General features: G+C 37.6%; 2 protein-coding genes across 7 annotated transcripts in view; one reads left to right on the plus strand and one right to left on the minus strand.

The window, feature by feature from the left end:
• The window catches only part of LOC124622094 (GPI mannosyltransferase 2-like), a 387,261-nt gene that overhangs the window by 226,560 nt on the left and 145,774 nt on the right, over positions 1-14,927 (plus strand). The gene's annotated exons all lie outside the window — the stretch shown is intronic.
• Positions 1-14,927, minus strand: part of LOC124622093 (dual oxidase-like) — a 252,302-nt gene that overhangs the window by 222,565 nt on the left and 14,810 nt on the right. Inside the window, exons 1-2 of one of the 2 annotated variants that reach the window (XM_047147674.1) lie at positions 1,945-1,963; positions 1,523-1,728 (exon numbers count right to left, since the gene is read on the minus strand). In XM_047147674.1, coding sequence (XP_047003630.1) covers positions 1,523-1,685 — 163 coding nt within the window. In that variant the 5' untranslated portion in view covers positions 1,686-1,728; positions 1,945-1,963. Of the gene's footprint in view, positions 1-1,522; positions 1,729-1,944; positions 1,964-14,927 lie in introns of those variants that run through there. The other variant, XM_047147673.1, reaches the window with a different exon arrangement.

Consider the following 14,927-nt stretch of genomic DNA (forward strand, 5'->3'; position numbering starts at 1 on the left):
ATGACTAGATAGGTTTCAGTATAGGCCTATGTCAATGCAAATAAATGTCTTAATAACAGAAGACAGTTAAATCCACTTTGCAGACCATCATGAAGCCCATTACAGAGAGTACTTCCAGTTATTAGGACTTCATCTCATTCAATTTGTGCATGGAGTGTGAAAAGAATGATTGCTTGAATGCCTCTGTGTGCACTGTAATTATTCTTATCTTTTCTTTGTAGAACCTACAGGCCCAATACATAGAGGGCTGTAGGATATTTATAAAACCTTACTAAATACTAGTTCTTGAATCTTTGTAAATACACTTTCGTGGGGTAATTGATATCTATCTTTGAGTATCTTCCATTTCTGGTTCTTCAGCATTTCCTTTGTGGCGCAGTTCTTCTTGTGTCCGTACTTGCTATGAAAATGGGATGAGAAGTTCCTTCTTACGCAAGACACCTGTCACCATTTGTGCTGGCCTTCTTTGTATGAACTCAGTTTCCTCTATTTGCTCTATTTGGTATGGGTTTCATAAATGTGAGCAATATTTTAGGATGAATCACCAAGTGTTTTGTAAGCAGTGTCCTTTGTAGACCATACCAGTGACCCAAAGTCAGCCACCTGGTTGTTTACCTACAATAAAGTGTATGTGATTATTCTATTTCATAACCCCACAAAGTACCTGTGCAACTAGCTCATATTTTCAGCTTGCAAAAGGCACATCTCCTTTCGTTTCAAACTATGTCAAGGCTCTTCTGCAATCTTGCGAGACTAGCACCTCTGAGAGAAAGGGTATAGCGGTGAGGGTGACATATCTACAACCTCAGGATTCTCTGCAGAGAATTAATTCTCTTAGCCATGTACAAAGTTTTGTATGATGATTATATATGACAAGCACTGCAATCTGAGTTTGAAACTTAGATGGATGGATTATACCTTTCCAGGAACTAAAATTATGTTGATTCAGGTAATCATGTTACTTACTCATAACTTCCAGAAGTGGCAACTTCCCCAAATGAACTAAATGAAAATCACAGGAGTGAACTTCTAACCTTACAGACAACTCTACAATCTTAATTAGCTTTTTTCTCTATTCGTCTTTTCAAGTGATGTAGTTTTGTTTAGTTTATTTTTGCCCATAGACCATATTATAATATGATATTTGACATGTCATACCGCAAGTTTCACACGGAATAAACAAAATTGCTCACAAATTTATCTTTGGTGCAAAAAAAACAATTTTTAAAGTAATAGTAATGATAACAGCTGATCAATGATTAGAGAAAGGTAGGGAGGGACACAGCAAAAACACAGACAAAACAATTGTATTTACTAATACATAATAACTATAAACAACTAATAGCCTGCATTAATTTACTCGCAGTCTTGCAGACATGAGAAAAGTAAACAAAGTTACATACGAATGCCATGCAGAAAAAGAAAACCAAAAACAGATTCATTTCTTTTCTTAAGTCACTACATTTAAGTTTTATTATGGAGATTCCCAGATCATTTGATAGAATAGGATTAATATACAGACCTTGTCCAACAGACCCTGCTATGAATGACAGTGTGTACAACATAGCAACTGTTGACAATTTCAGTGAATTTTGTGGAAAAAATGTGTTTATTGTGTGACTACACACATTTCCCACCAAAAAAATCAAAATCCACATCAAACATATGTATTTGAAAGAGTCCATGGTGTAGTTTCTCTATCCGTATGGTGTATTGAAAGACTGTGATCTGTAACAAGAATACAACACATTTTCTATCAAAAGCTAGTCCTTTACTAAATAGTTTTACTTCAAAAAGAATAAAATTTGACAGGTAACAGTTCACTCAAGAAAAAGGAAAGAAAACACACAAAAATTGTTATGTAAGTAATAGATATCAGAAACAGAGAGAGTACAAGTCTAATGTTTGGGCTGCATACTTCGCAAATCCAGGCAGCGCTGTTACCTCAGTGCTAACAGGCCTCCTTTTTCCCCATTTTAGTTCGACGAGTATGACATGTCTGAGAAATGTGAGGCTGCAGTTGCTTAATATCCATCGACTCCTTCACTCTTACTGAGGCATGCAACACTGTAAGGTTAGTAATAGCTTATTGTTAGTGCAGATGATGAACACTGATCTTTTTGCTGTAAAGTAGCATTGACAAGGCGAAATGACTGATTGTTGGGATCAGATGGCTTTTAATGGGGCTATGTTTTGTTGTAGTGTAGAGGTTGTAAGGCAAAAATTAATTGATACCAAGTACCCATTAGAGGAAGAGTGGTATCTGGATTAAGTTTCATGCTGTAGCCCGTCTTTCCGACAAAAAAAAAAAAATTTACAAATTTCATGCAGAGCAGACAAAATGGTAGTATTCTTGTATATTCTTGTATATTCCACCCCCACCATTAAAGAATGTATGTGTTGTGTCAAACAAAAACTAAGTGCAGAGCAATGTCACTGTTATATCTCTGCAACAAAAAAGGGCACTATTTTTGTATTCATGGTAACTTGTGTTTATGGGCTAACAGCAAGCTGTGTTGCTTATCATTCATTTCTGTAATTTATTTTAATAATTATTCATCATTTACAGATTGCACTTCATCCTCATATCATGTTTTCGGGTACTTTCAATACAGACTCAATGATGACTCAAAAGTGTGTATATAGCAACGTAATTCTCTAAATAGATATTAAATATTAAAATAAATTTACTGTAATCTTTGAAAAACATACTAAATTTACGTATAGACAGAACAGTATTCACTGCTAACTGATCAGTTTGTATACTGGTATATAATAATTGTCATGCACAATGGTTGCTCCTGTCATGTAGGCAGGTCGGACATTTTTTGACATTTCAAATTTAACTTGAGAATAGCTATAAAGTAGAAATCATGATTGTGTGAAGTAAATGAATAGTAATTTACAGTTTAATGGTGCAAATTTCTTTCAAAACAGTTGCTTATGTAGTGGTCATTGCTTTAAAGCGAGTGTATGGAGCTCATTTCTGATCTGTAGTAAGTACCTGTTGGTTGCCTTGAAGAGAGGATTTTAATGACAGCTAGAGCATTTAATTAACACTACTTATTTGTCATAAATCGTTCTAAGTTAAAAATCAGGAATAGGGTTAGTGGATTCAGATTATCACTGCATTAAAATTATTTTCTGTTTACAGCACTAGTGGTTACAAAATATCATAAATTAAAATTTTAATTAAGTCCATTGTATAAAATGTAAATTTACTTCAAAAAGTTGTCAAAACAACAGAGAGACAGGAAGGCTGACAAGTCCATAGCTTCAGAATGTGCAATCTCAGTATTGCTGATAAAAACTTTAAAAATAGACAACAGCTCTCTTAGCTTTGGAACAATAAGTTCTTTCTTCATTGAGGAAAAAGATTGATTGAGTTAGGTGAAAAAACTTGTAAGAGGAACCACGTATCTCATTCTCTATACTAAGAGGAACTCATATGTTATGAGCAGGAAATGATAGAAATTTGAATCAGTGCATCAAAGTATATTTTTCGCTCTCTCACTCATTCACACTTACTGTCCCACTGAACCTTAACGAGATGTCACATGTAAGGATGTGCAGCAAGTCAAGAAGTTCAGGTATGCTAAAACAACAAAAATCTATCATTACTTTTGGCTTACCTGGTATTTATTAAAGGGATTAACCATGTTCTGGAAAAGCCTATAGAAGTGTTACAATAGCAAGTTAGCAAACGAACAACTCCTTTGAAAAGAGCTGCTACTTTTCCTAGCTGTGAGTTGTGGCAAATGCAGTGTGACGTAGTGGTTAGCATCACTTACTGGTGTTCTGAAGGTCACCAGATCAAACCTGACTACCAGCAATTATTTGTTATTTATCATTTATAGTAGGTTCTAGATGTACCTTATGTTTGTATTTTCTAGCATATTCTATGTTTGTATAAGTACCAGTGTTGCAGAATATTTGATGTTTATATAAATAGCTGCATTCTACAGCCAGCTGTTCAGTCCTGCTCTGTATGTACATTGGTGTCAGTAATAAATGTGCTTTCAGTTTTAAGTGTTGTGCTTTATTGACAACCCTGCCTTCCAATTTGGACTTGATTGTGGGTTCAGTGTCACAATATTATTCAACTGCTGCTTAATTAGGACAATTACTTCACCATAAAATTACAAGGATACAGCGGGGCTGGCCAGTGTATACCTTCAGAAGACAAAATTTCAGTACTGCTGATAGAGACTTTGAAAGTAGAGAAAACGACTACTTGCTTTTGGAATTGTTAGTCTCTGCCTCAAATAGGAAGAAGGGTGGGTTTTGGAGGGGTGGGAAGAAGGGACAGGGTACACAGACCCTAAGTTGAAAGGAACCCACCAGTTTTGTGGATAAGGGAAGATGAAGATGAAGGCGAGGTAAAAATACAATGCTTTGGCAAGCCTTTTGTCAGCTCCATTCCAGAGATGAAAGAATTGTAGAGTGAGAAGTAAAGAAACATTAATGAGAACTGGAATGAATAGTGCTGTTAATAACTAAGAGTAAAGCTGAAAAGAAAAGAGAGCTGGGCTTTTAACTTGAGTACAATAAAGTCTGCACTAAGAGCCCTTGGAAACAAGGTACTGATCCAGCCTACTTGAGGCTATTGAAGAATATCTACAAGGTGGGACGGAAATCATAAAGGGGTTACAATTGTGAATAATTTTTTTATTTGTCATTAGTTTTCAGTGATATTTCACCAACTTAAAGCCCAAAGATGGGGGACTGTTTACACTTAGGTGTGGAATACAATCTCACTTCACCTGTTTTATCCGGTGCCAGGAAGAGGCAAATGCAAAAGGGTAGGGGTCTATTAATCGTCGGCAGTTCAAACATATGGCAAATTATGGTACCCCTTAGGGAAATGGCAGCAAGGGACAGGAAAGGGCACCAGGTGTGCTCAGTGTGTATGACTGGGGGCCTCATTTGATATATTGAAGCGGCTGTACCAGCAGCCATTGAGGGAATAGGATGCAACCAACTGCAGATTGTAGCAAACGTTGTAACAAATGATGCCTGCCGCCTGGACTCCGAAGTCATTCTTGGTTCATTCTAGCGACTGGCAGAGAAGGTTGAGAAGAGTAGCCTTGCATGTGGCATTTCAAGGAAGCTTACAATTTGCAGCATTTCCCAGGACTGATCATGGTCTTCTGGTTCTGAGTCAAGTGGGGCGGCTGAACCAGAGACTTCGAAAGTTCTGTGACAAGCTAGGCTGCTACTTCTTGGACTTGCACCAGATGATTGAGAACTGTAGGGTATCCCTAAATAGGTCAGGGTGCACTATACATCAGAGGCTGCTATTCAAGTAGCTGACCTGTGTGTGGAGTCCGCACAAAGGTTTTTTATATTAGGTGGCTCTCCAACCAATCCAGGTAATGATGGCTGTAGGAAACCCAGAAGTATCAGCATAAGATCAAAAGAAATGCCTCCCGTAAGTGAGATTATTAAAATCCTAATGGTAAATTGCCAAAACATTCATAACAAAGTGCTAGAGTTTGCAGCGCTCATGAAAATCAGTAAAGCTCACATAATACATGGTAAAGGAAGCTGCTTGAAATCTGAAATTGATAGCAGTGAGATTTTTGGGGAAAATTTAAGTGTACATCGAAAGGACAGGCAAGTGGGAGATGGAGGTTGTGTATATGTTGCAGTAGAAAGTGAAGCTGCACGTGAGATTGTTTGAGCAAGACTCAGTATCAGGGGTGGGCATAAAATGATAATTGGATCCTTCTGTTGCCCACCAGACTCTTCTCCTGATGTAACTGAAAACTTTAGAGAAAACCTCAGTTTACTTGTACATAAGTTCCCCAATCATATTGTAATCGTCAGTGGAGACTATAATAATCCAACAATTAATTGAGAAAATTATGGTTTTGTTAGTGGTGGGCATGATGAGACATCCTGTGAAACTTTATTAAATACCTTCTCTGAAAATTACCTAGAACAGATAATTACAAAACCCACCTCATGATGGAAATATACTGAATCTAATGGCAACAAATAGACCTGACATCTTCGAGGATGTCCATATCGAAACAGGTACTAGTGACCATGATGCGGTTGTGGCAACAATGATTACCAGAGTACAAAGAACAACTAAAACAAGCAGAAACATATATATGTTCAGTAAACCAGATAAAAAATCAGTAATGCCTTATGGCAATGCGCAACTTGAAACTTTCAGCACAAGTCAGAAACATGCAGAGGAACTCTGGCTCATGTTTAAAAGAATAGTTGACCACACACTGGATAGATATGTACCCAGTAGAACAGTTCATAATGGGATGGAACCTCCATGGTATCGGTTATTATAAAGAAACTTCTCAAGAAACAGAAATTGCTACATAATAGGTGTAAAAGAAGGTGTTGGGCTATAGATAGAGAGATCTGAATGAAGCGCATTTGGCTGTCAAGAGAGCAATGCGTGATGCCTTCAATGATTACTGCAGCAGAATAGTATCAAATGACCTTCCACAAAATCAAAATAAATTCTGAACATATGTAAAGGCTATTAGCAGAACCAAAGTTTGTGTCCAGTCCCTAGCAAATGAGACAGGAACTGAAATTGAGGTAGCAAAACAAAAGCTGAAATGATTAACTGCATTTTCAAGTGCTCCTTTACAAAGGAAAGTGCTGGAGAATTCCCACAGTTTAATCCTCGTATCACGGAAACGGTGAATGATTCAGTATAATTCCAAGAAGTAGCAGCCTAGCTTGTCACACAACTTTCGAAGTCTCTGGTTCAGCCGTCCCACTTGACTCAAAACCAGAAGACCATGATCAGTCCTGAGAAATGCTGCAAATTGTAAGCTTCCTTGAAATGCCAGCTAAAATTGTTAAAATTGAACAAAGCTCCAGGCCCCAATGGAATCCCTATCAGATTGTATACTGAATTTGCAGCTGAGTTAGCCCCTCTTCTCACTATAATCTATCGTAGATCCCTCAAACAAAAAACCATGCCCAGTTCTGGGAAAAAGCACAGGTCACACTCGTCTACAGGAATAGCAGTAGAAGTGATCCACAAAACTACAGGCCAGTATCCTTGACATTGGTTTGTTGTAGACTCTTAGAACATACTCTGAGCTCACAAAATGAAGTATCTTGAAGAGAATGTTTTTGAAAACATCGATCATGTGAAACCCAACTTGCACATTTCTCACATGGCATACTGAAAGCTTTAGATCAAGGCAACTAAGTAGATGCAGTGTTTCTTGATTTCTGAAAAGCATTTGACTCAGTACCGTACTTATGCTCACTGTCAGAAGTATGATCATATGGGGTATCGAGTGAAATTTGTAACCTGATTGAGGAAATTTTGGTAGGGAGAACACAGCATGTTTTCTTGGATGGAGAGTCATAGTCAAAAGTGAAGTAACTTCAGGTGCGCCCCAGGGAAATGTGGTGGGACCCTTGCTGTTCATGTTGTATATTAATGACCTTGCAGACAATATTAATAGTAAAATCAGACCTTTTGCAGATGATGCAGTTATCTGTAATGAAGTACTATCTGAGAGAAGCTGCATAAATATTCAGTCAGTTCATGATAACATTCCCACATGATGCAAAAATCGGCAACTTGCTCTAAATTTTCAAAAATTGCAAAATTATGTGCTTCACAAATTAAAAAAAAAAGTAGAATCCTCTGACTGTAATATTAATGAGTCACTGTTGGAATTGGTCAACAACCAATACCTGGGTGTCACACTCTGTAGGGATATGAAATGGAATGATAACATAGGTTCAGTTGTGGGTAAAGCAGGTGGTAGACATCAGTTTATGGTAGAATACTGGGGAAGTGCAATCAGTCAACTGAAGAGATAGTTAACAAATCATGCATGTGACCTATCGTAGAATGTTGCTCAAGTGTGTGGGACCCATATCAGATAGGACTATCAGGGGATATTCAATGTATACAGAGAAGGGCAGTACAAGTGGTCACAGTTTTGTTTAATACGTAAAATGGAAACGCCGTGTGGCTAGGGCCTCCCATTGTGTAGACCGTTTGCCTGGTGCAAGTCTTTAGAGTTGATGCCACTTTGGCAACTTGCGTGTCGATGGGAATGAAATGATGATGATAAGGACAACACAACACCCAGTCCCGGAGCGGAGAAAATCTCCTCCGACCCAGCCGGGAATCGAATCCGGGCCGTTAGGTATGACAGTCCTTCGCGCTGACCACTCAGCTACCAGGGATCGACATTTAATACGTGGGAGAATGTTACAGAGATATTGAAGGAACTGAAATGGCAGACTCTTGAAGACAGACGTAAACTAATCCGAGAAAGTCTATTGACAAAATTTCAAGAACCGGCTTTAAATGATTACTCTAGAGATATCCTACAACCTCCTACATATTGCTCAAACAGGAATCATGAGGATAAGATCAGAATATTTATTGTACACACAAAGGCATACAAACAATCATTCTTACCATGCTGTGTATGTGAATGGAACACGAAGACACCCTAATAACTCGTACAATGGGACATACCCTCTGCCATGCACCTCATGGTGGTTTGTAGAGTGTAGATGTAGATGTAGATGCAGGTGTAGGTGCAGATATCCGCCATTATAAAATAAAAAAGTTAGTCACAGTTATAAGCATTTTGCGACTTTTGGCCAACATTGTATGTTAGTACTATAAATGCTACAGCGTCCATTAGACTTATTCAGGATAGTGAAAAATTCAAAATGGACTGAGGAGGCAAAAAGATTCCATATTACCAAAATTATCCTCAGAAATCCCACAGAAAATTTTCAAATACTGGAAAGGGGGAAACAGAGGAGTAAGTGTTGATCTAATATACCTGAACGATATCAGATATGCTCGTGGCATTGTACTTTCCTTCTAGTGCACATAAATGTCAGTAGCTACTGGAAGAAAGTAGTAGAATAAGTTTTAAAGGAAATATGAAATTCAATTTGCAAGAAGGGGGGGGGGGGGGGGGGGGGGAGGTTATAATAAGATTAAAATAGTGCATAAACCATCAATCAAAGTAATGTATAAACAACATATCAAAAAGAAAGTGTACAAATTGACGGTCAAGTTTCTGAAGCTGTTGATTAGGTTTTGGGTTGTTCCATGCCAAATGGTCTAGAGTTTTCCAAATGACCATCATGGATTTTAATGAAATTTTGTATGAACAATTGCATATGTTCCCGATGAACACTGGTAAAGTGTCACGATCATTAATTCAATACATCCAGGGATATAGTCATTTGTTTGACATCCTAGTTCAGATATCGAAAAGTGCATCTGTGACATGTTGGCAACTTAGAGACGCAATATCTCCAGCAATATTTCCTTGAAAGAAACAAAACTAGGCCATGTTGTACAAGTTTTTGTGCTCCCTTAAGAAAAATAATAAAAAAGAGTTCTTGGGTGATTTTCATATGGAGAATTTGAAACAAAGTCATTCGAATTAATAGATGCTGAAAAATGTGACGTTTTATCTTTTTATATCACTGGAAGTGATTGCTGTATCCTCCTGAAACCTTGCATGTAATAACTTACCAATACAAAGTCTTAAAATGTAAAATTTCACTCTCCAAATGCTTTCTGACGATTTAAAAATTGAAGGCAAAGTAGACGATTTCTCGTAAAAAGCACTAAAAATGGTGTCTTGTGTAAACTCTTTTAAACCATTGTCATTAGAAATACCATGCTGTAAACCACCAAAAAACATTTGGTTGTGCAGTGCAAGGCCATAAAAAACAAGAAGAAGATGGAGGTGCACTGAAAGTGGGCCCATATTCCGGTGGTACTTAAATTAAATCTGACACCTATAATTATGTTCTATGATTGTTTAGTACTTTCTGGAGAAGTCAGTATCAAAAGTCTTGATGAGAAGGAAGTGAACCTGATGAGAGTTTCTTTACACAGTATCCCAAGCTGATGATATATTTCTATAAGTGACAGAGGCCAAAGCTAGAAAAGGTCTCTCTTAAGTTCCTGAGTTTATGTTTTCCTCAAGCTAGTTGAATTGTTTACAGGTTTCTTTAATTTTCTGTAGAAAGTCGTGAGAAAAGCTATACTACCGGCCAGATGATGTCATCAATGGAATTGTTTAGGAAGAGATTTTGATAAGACAGAAAGCAAAAAATTACACTTTTCAAATGAGATTACTTTAAATTATTGAAGCAACAAAAAGAGAAATCTGTATTTTTTATTGGATTTCTATTTCCATATCATTTTTTATAAAAAATAATTTTGCAGAAAAATGACTATTTACTTGCAGTTTTTCTGACTGAAGCTCATTTCCTAATTTTCAGGACATTTGATGTTACCTTCCACAGAGTGTCCTAAACAACTGTAGAAGACAATAAAAGATGTCAAATTTAATTTGAGTACCAGTGAAAAATAGGCCCATTTTCAATGCACCTCCACCTTGTCATATCTTTTTGGGGCCTTATATGTTCACATTACAAAACCAAATATAGTTTTTAAGTGATTAAGAATGTGGTTGTTGTAGCGAAAACAGTTTAAAGGAGTTTGCAGAAGACACTTTTTTTTTGTAAGTGGGCCAAAAATAGTCATTTTTGGCATTTATAGAAAAAATCGTCTTTTTGCCCTTAATTTGTAAACTATTGGAAAGTATTAGGAGAATGTAAATTTCTATTCTAAGACCTTATGTTGGTAAGTTATTATGTACGAAGTCTCATGTTTATTCCACGATTACTTCTCGAGTATAAAAAGCTGAGCTTCAATTTTTCAGTCAACTTTGCTTCACATTATCCTTATGAAAATAGCTCAGGATATCTTTTCTTATTATTTCCTTAATACAGTGCAAGAAATTGTGCCAAATTGCCAAAGATATTATGTCTCGAAGTTTCCAAAAATATTCAGATGAACTTTTGATAGCTGTGCTATGAAGTCAAACAAATGACTATACCTCAGAAGTATCGACTTAATGGACGTGAAACTTTTAACAACGTTTACTGGGATCATGTATGAAAGTTTGTACAAATCTTCAGCAAAATCCATTATGGTTATGCAGGAGCATTTCCTGAAAGTTGATCACTTGACATCAAATGACCCTTCTATATTTAGGGCAGTTGGATACCAAGATTGGATAGACAGCAAAAGAAAAGAAAAAAACAACAGTAAAACCTCATTAAGACACTCCCATCCAATATGCTTTCTCCTGTAAAACACTCCTTGACACCAGTCTCACAATTTCCATAAAAATCAGTGTAAAGTATCTTCTGTTTAAATTATTCCTGTCTTGGATAAAACACTGCAGCTCTACCAGTGACATGTTTTCGTGAAGCTCCAATGGATTCACAAAAGCTTGTCAGCAGGTCATGGATGACTTACCAGACAATGTAAGGGAGAGATTGAGCTGCTGTTAACAATTGAGCACAGTGCACATACCTCATTGCCACGGTCCTGCCAACTACTAACTATTTTCATCACGTTCCATCATCTTTCAGCTGTGCATTTAGGATAGTAATTTCCATCTTTTGGTATTTTAGATGACGATCATACAACCATCTTCAAGGCAAGTCGGTGACATAATTAAAATCACTTGACACAATACTGTAGAGTAAATGTGGGTTTACTCCACACTACTGTATCAAATGGTATTAATTATGTCATCTGCTCACCTTGATGATGGCTGTACAGGTATCAGCCAAGTTATGTGGAGAAGGAATAATACTATTGCTGATACACACCAGAAAGGTGATGGAATAATCTGTCTGCCAGTAATGTTCTAGAAACACATCACATTCCTCATGGTGGTTAAGTTGTTTGAGGTTTCTTATTAGCCATCAAGTGGTGATAAAGTGTGTGGTCAAGGAACAGTGTTTCATTTCCATATCGTACAATGTTTAAAGTTTTTTGTGCAATAGCTGTGCAAAATGTGAAGAAAGCACTTTCAACACCTGAGAAATGGCAAAGCTTATAGATGTATGATGAAAACAAGATACTGCTGCAAAATAATTTGATCAGTTGGGTTGCTGTTTTTGGCATTCCAAGTCATTGTTAGCCTATGGAAGGACCTAGAGCAGACCACTCGTGAAGGAGCAATGAGCATCCAAAAATTCAAAGCTTTGAAATGAAAAATAGCATTCCTTAGTAATTTACTTGATTAAATTTGGCTAACATAAGCATGAACCACTAAGCAATATAGTGATATAAATGTTGTAGGAAATTTCTTGTTGTTGTTGTTGTTGTGGTCTTCAGTCTTGAGACTGGTTTGGTGCAGCTCTCCATGCTACTCCATCCTGTGCAAGTTGCTTCATCTCCCAGTACATACTGCAGCCTACATCCTTTTGAATCTGCGTAGTGTATTCATCTCTTGGTCTCCCTCTACAATTTTCACCCTTCGCGCTGACCTCCAATACTAAATTGGTGATATCTTGATGCCTCACAACATGTCCTGCCAACCAATCCCTTCTTCTAGTCAAGTTGTGCCACAAACCCCTTTTCTCCCCCATCTAATCTTGAGCGCTCTTCTGTAGCACCACATTTCGAAAGCTTCAATTCTCTTCTTGTCCAAACTATTTATCATCCATGTTTCACTTCCATACTTGGCTACACTCCATAAAAATACTCTCAGAAACGACTTCTTGACACTTCAGTGTTAACAAATTTCTCTTCTTCAGAAATGCTTTCGTTGCCATTGCCAGTCTACATTTTATATCCTCTCTACTTCAACCATCATCAGTTATTTTGCTCCCCAAATAGCAAAACTCCTTTACTTCTTTAAGTGTCTCATTCCCTAATCCCTCAGCATCACCCGAGTTAACTCGACTACATTCCATTATCTTCGTTTGGCTTTTGTTGATGTTCATCTTATATCCTCCTTTCATGACACTGTCCATTCCGTTCAACTGCTCTTCCAAGTCCTTGTCTCTGACAGAATTACAATGTCATCAACGAACCTTAAAGTTTTTATTTCTTCTCCATGGATTTTAATACCTACTCCGAACTTTTCTTTTGTTTCCTTTATTGCTTGCTCAATATACAGATTGAATAACATCGGGGAGAGGCTACAACCCTGTCTCACTCCCTTCCCAACCACTGCTTCCCTTTCATGTCCCTCGACTCTTATAACTGCCATCTGGTTTCTGTACAAATTGTAAATAGCCTTTCGCTTCCTGTATTTTACCCCTGCCACCTTGTCTCACGTGTTCCAATATTTCTACAGAATCCAAACTGATCTTCCCCGAGGTTGGCTTCTACTGGTTTTTCCATTCGTGTGTAAAGAATTCGCATCAGTATTTTGCAGACATGACTTATTAAACTGATAGTTCAGTGATTTTCACATCTGCCAACACCTGCTTTCTTTGGGATTGGAATTATTATATTCTTCTTGAAGTCTGAGGGTATTTCACCTGTTTCACACATTTTGCTCACCAGATGTTAGAGTTTTGTCAGGACTGGCTCTCGCAACGCTGTCACTAGTTCTAATGGAATGTTGTCTACTCCTGGGGCCTTGTTTTGACTTAGGTCTTTCAGTGCTCTGTCAAACTCTTCACGCAGTATCATATCTCCCATTTCATCTTCATCTACACCCTCTTCCATTTCCATAATATTGCCCTCAAGTATTCCTTCCACCTTTCTGCTTTCCCTTCTTTGCTTAGAACTGAGTTTCCATCTGAGCTCGTGGTATTCATACAAGTAGTTCTCGTTTCTCCAAAGGTCTCTTTAATATTCCTGTAGGCAGTATCTATCTTACCCCTAGTGAGATAAGCCTCTACATCCTTACATTTGTCCTCTAGCCATGCCTGCTTCATCTACTGCATTTTTATATTTTCTTCTTTCATCAATTATATTCAATATTTCTTCTGTCACCTAAGGATTTCTACTAGCCCTCGTCTTTTTACCTATGTGATCCTCTGCTGCCTTCACTACTTCATCCCTCAAAGCGACCCATTCTTCTTCTACTGTATTTCTTTCCCCCATTCTTGTCAATAGTTCCCTTATGCTCTCCCTGAAACTCTATACAACCTCTGGTTTAGTCAGTTTATCCAGGTCCCATCTCCTCAAATTCCCACCTTTTTGCAGTTTCTTCAGTTTTAATCTACAGTTCATAACCAATAGATTGTAGTCAGAGTCCACATCTGCCCCTGGAAATGTCTTACAATTTAAAAACTGGTTCCTAATCTCTGTCTTACCATTACATAATCTATCTGAAACCTGTCAGTATCTCCAGGGTCCTTCCATGTATACAACCTTCTTTTATGATTCTTGAACCAAATGTTAGCTATGATTAAGTTATGCTTTGTGCAAAATTCTGCCAGGCGGCTTCCTCTTTCATTTCTTACCCCCAATCCATATTCATCTACTACGTTTCCTTCTCTTCCTTTTCCTACTATCGAATTCCAGTCACCCATGACTATTAAATTTTCATCTCCCTTCACTACCTGAATAATTTCTTTTATCTCATCATACATTTCTTCAATGTCTTCATCATCTGCAGAGCTAGTTGGCATATAAACTTGTACTACTGTAGTAGGCATGGGTTTCGTGTCTATCTTGGCCATAATAATGCGTTCACTATGCTGTATGTAGTAGCTTACCCGCACTCCAATTTTTTTATTCATTATTAAACCTACTCCTGAACTACCCCTATTTGATTTTGTATTTATAACCCTGTATTCACCTGGCCAAAGGTCTTGTTCCTCCTGCCACCGAACTTCACTAATTCCCACTATATCTAACTTTAACCTATCCATTTCCCTTTTTAAATTTTCTAACCTACCTGCCCGATTAAGGGATCTGACATTCCATGCTCCGATCCGTAGATTGCCAGTTTTGTTTCTCCTGATAACGACGTCCTCTTGAGTAGTCCCCACCCGGAGATCTAAATGGGGAACTATTTTACCTCCGAAATATTTTACCCAAGGGGGTGCCATCATCATTTAACCATACAATAAAGCTGCATTCCCCTCGGGACAAATTACGGCTGTAGTTTCCC

Source organism: Schistocerca americana, chromosome 7, assembly GCF_021461395.2.
Source record: "Schistocerca americana isolate TAMUIC-IGC-003095 chromosome 7, iqSchAmer2.1, whole genome shotgun sequence".
NCBI classification, from domain to species: Eukaryota; Metazoa; Arthropoda; class Insecta; order Orthoptera; family Acrididae; genus Schistocerca; species Schistocerca americana.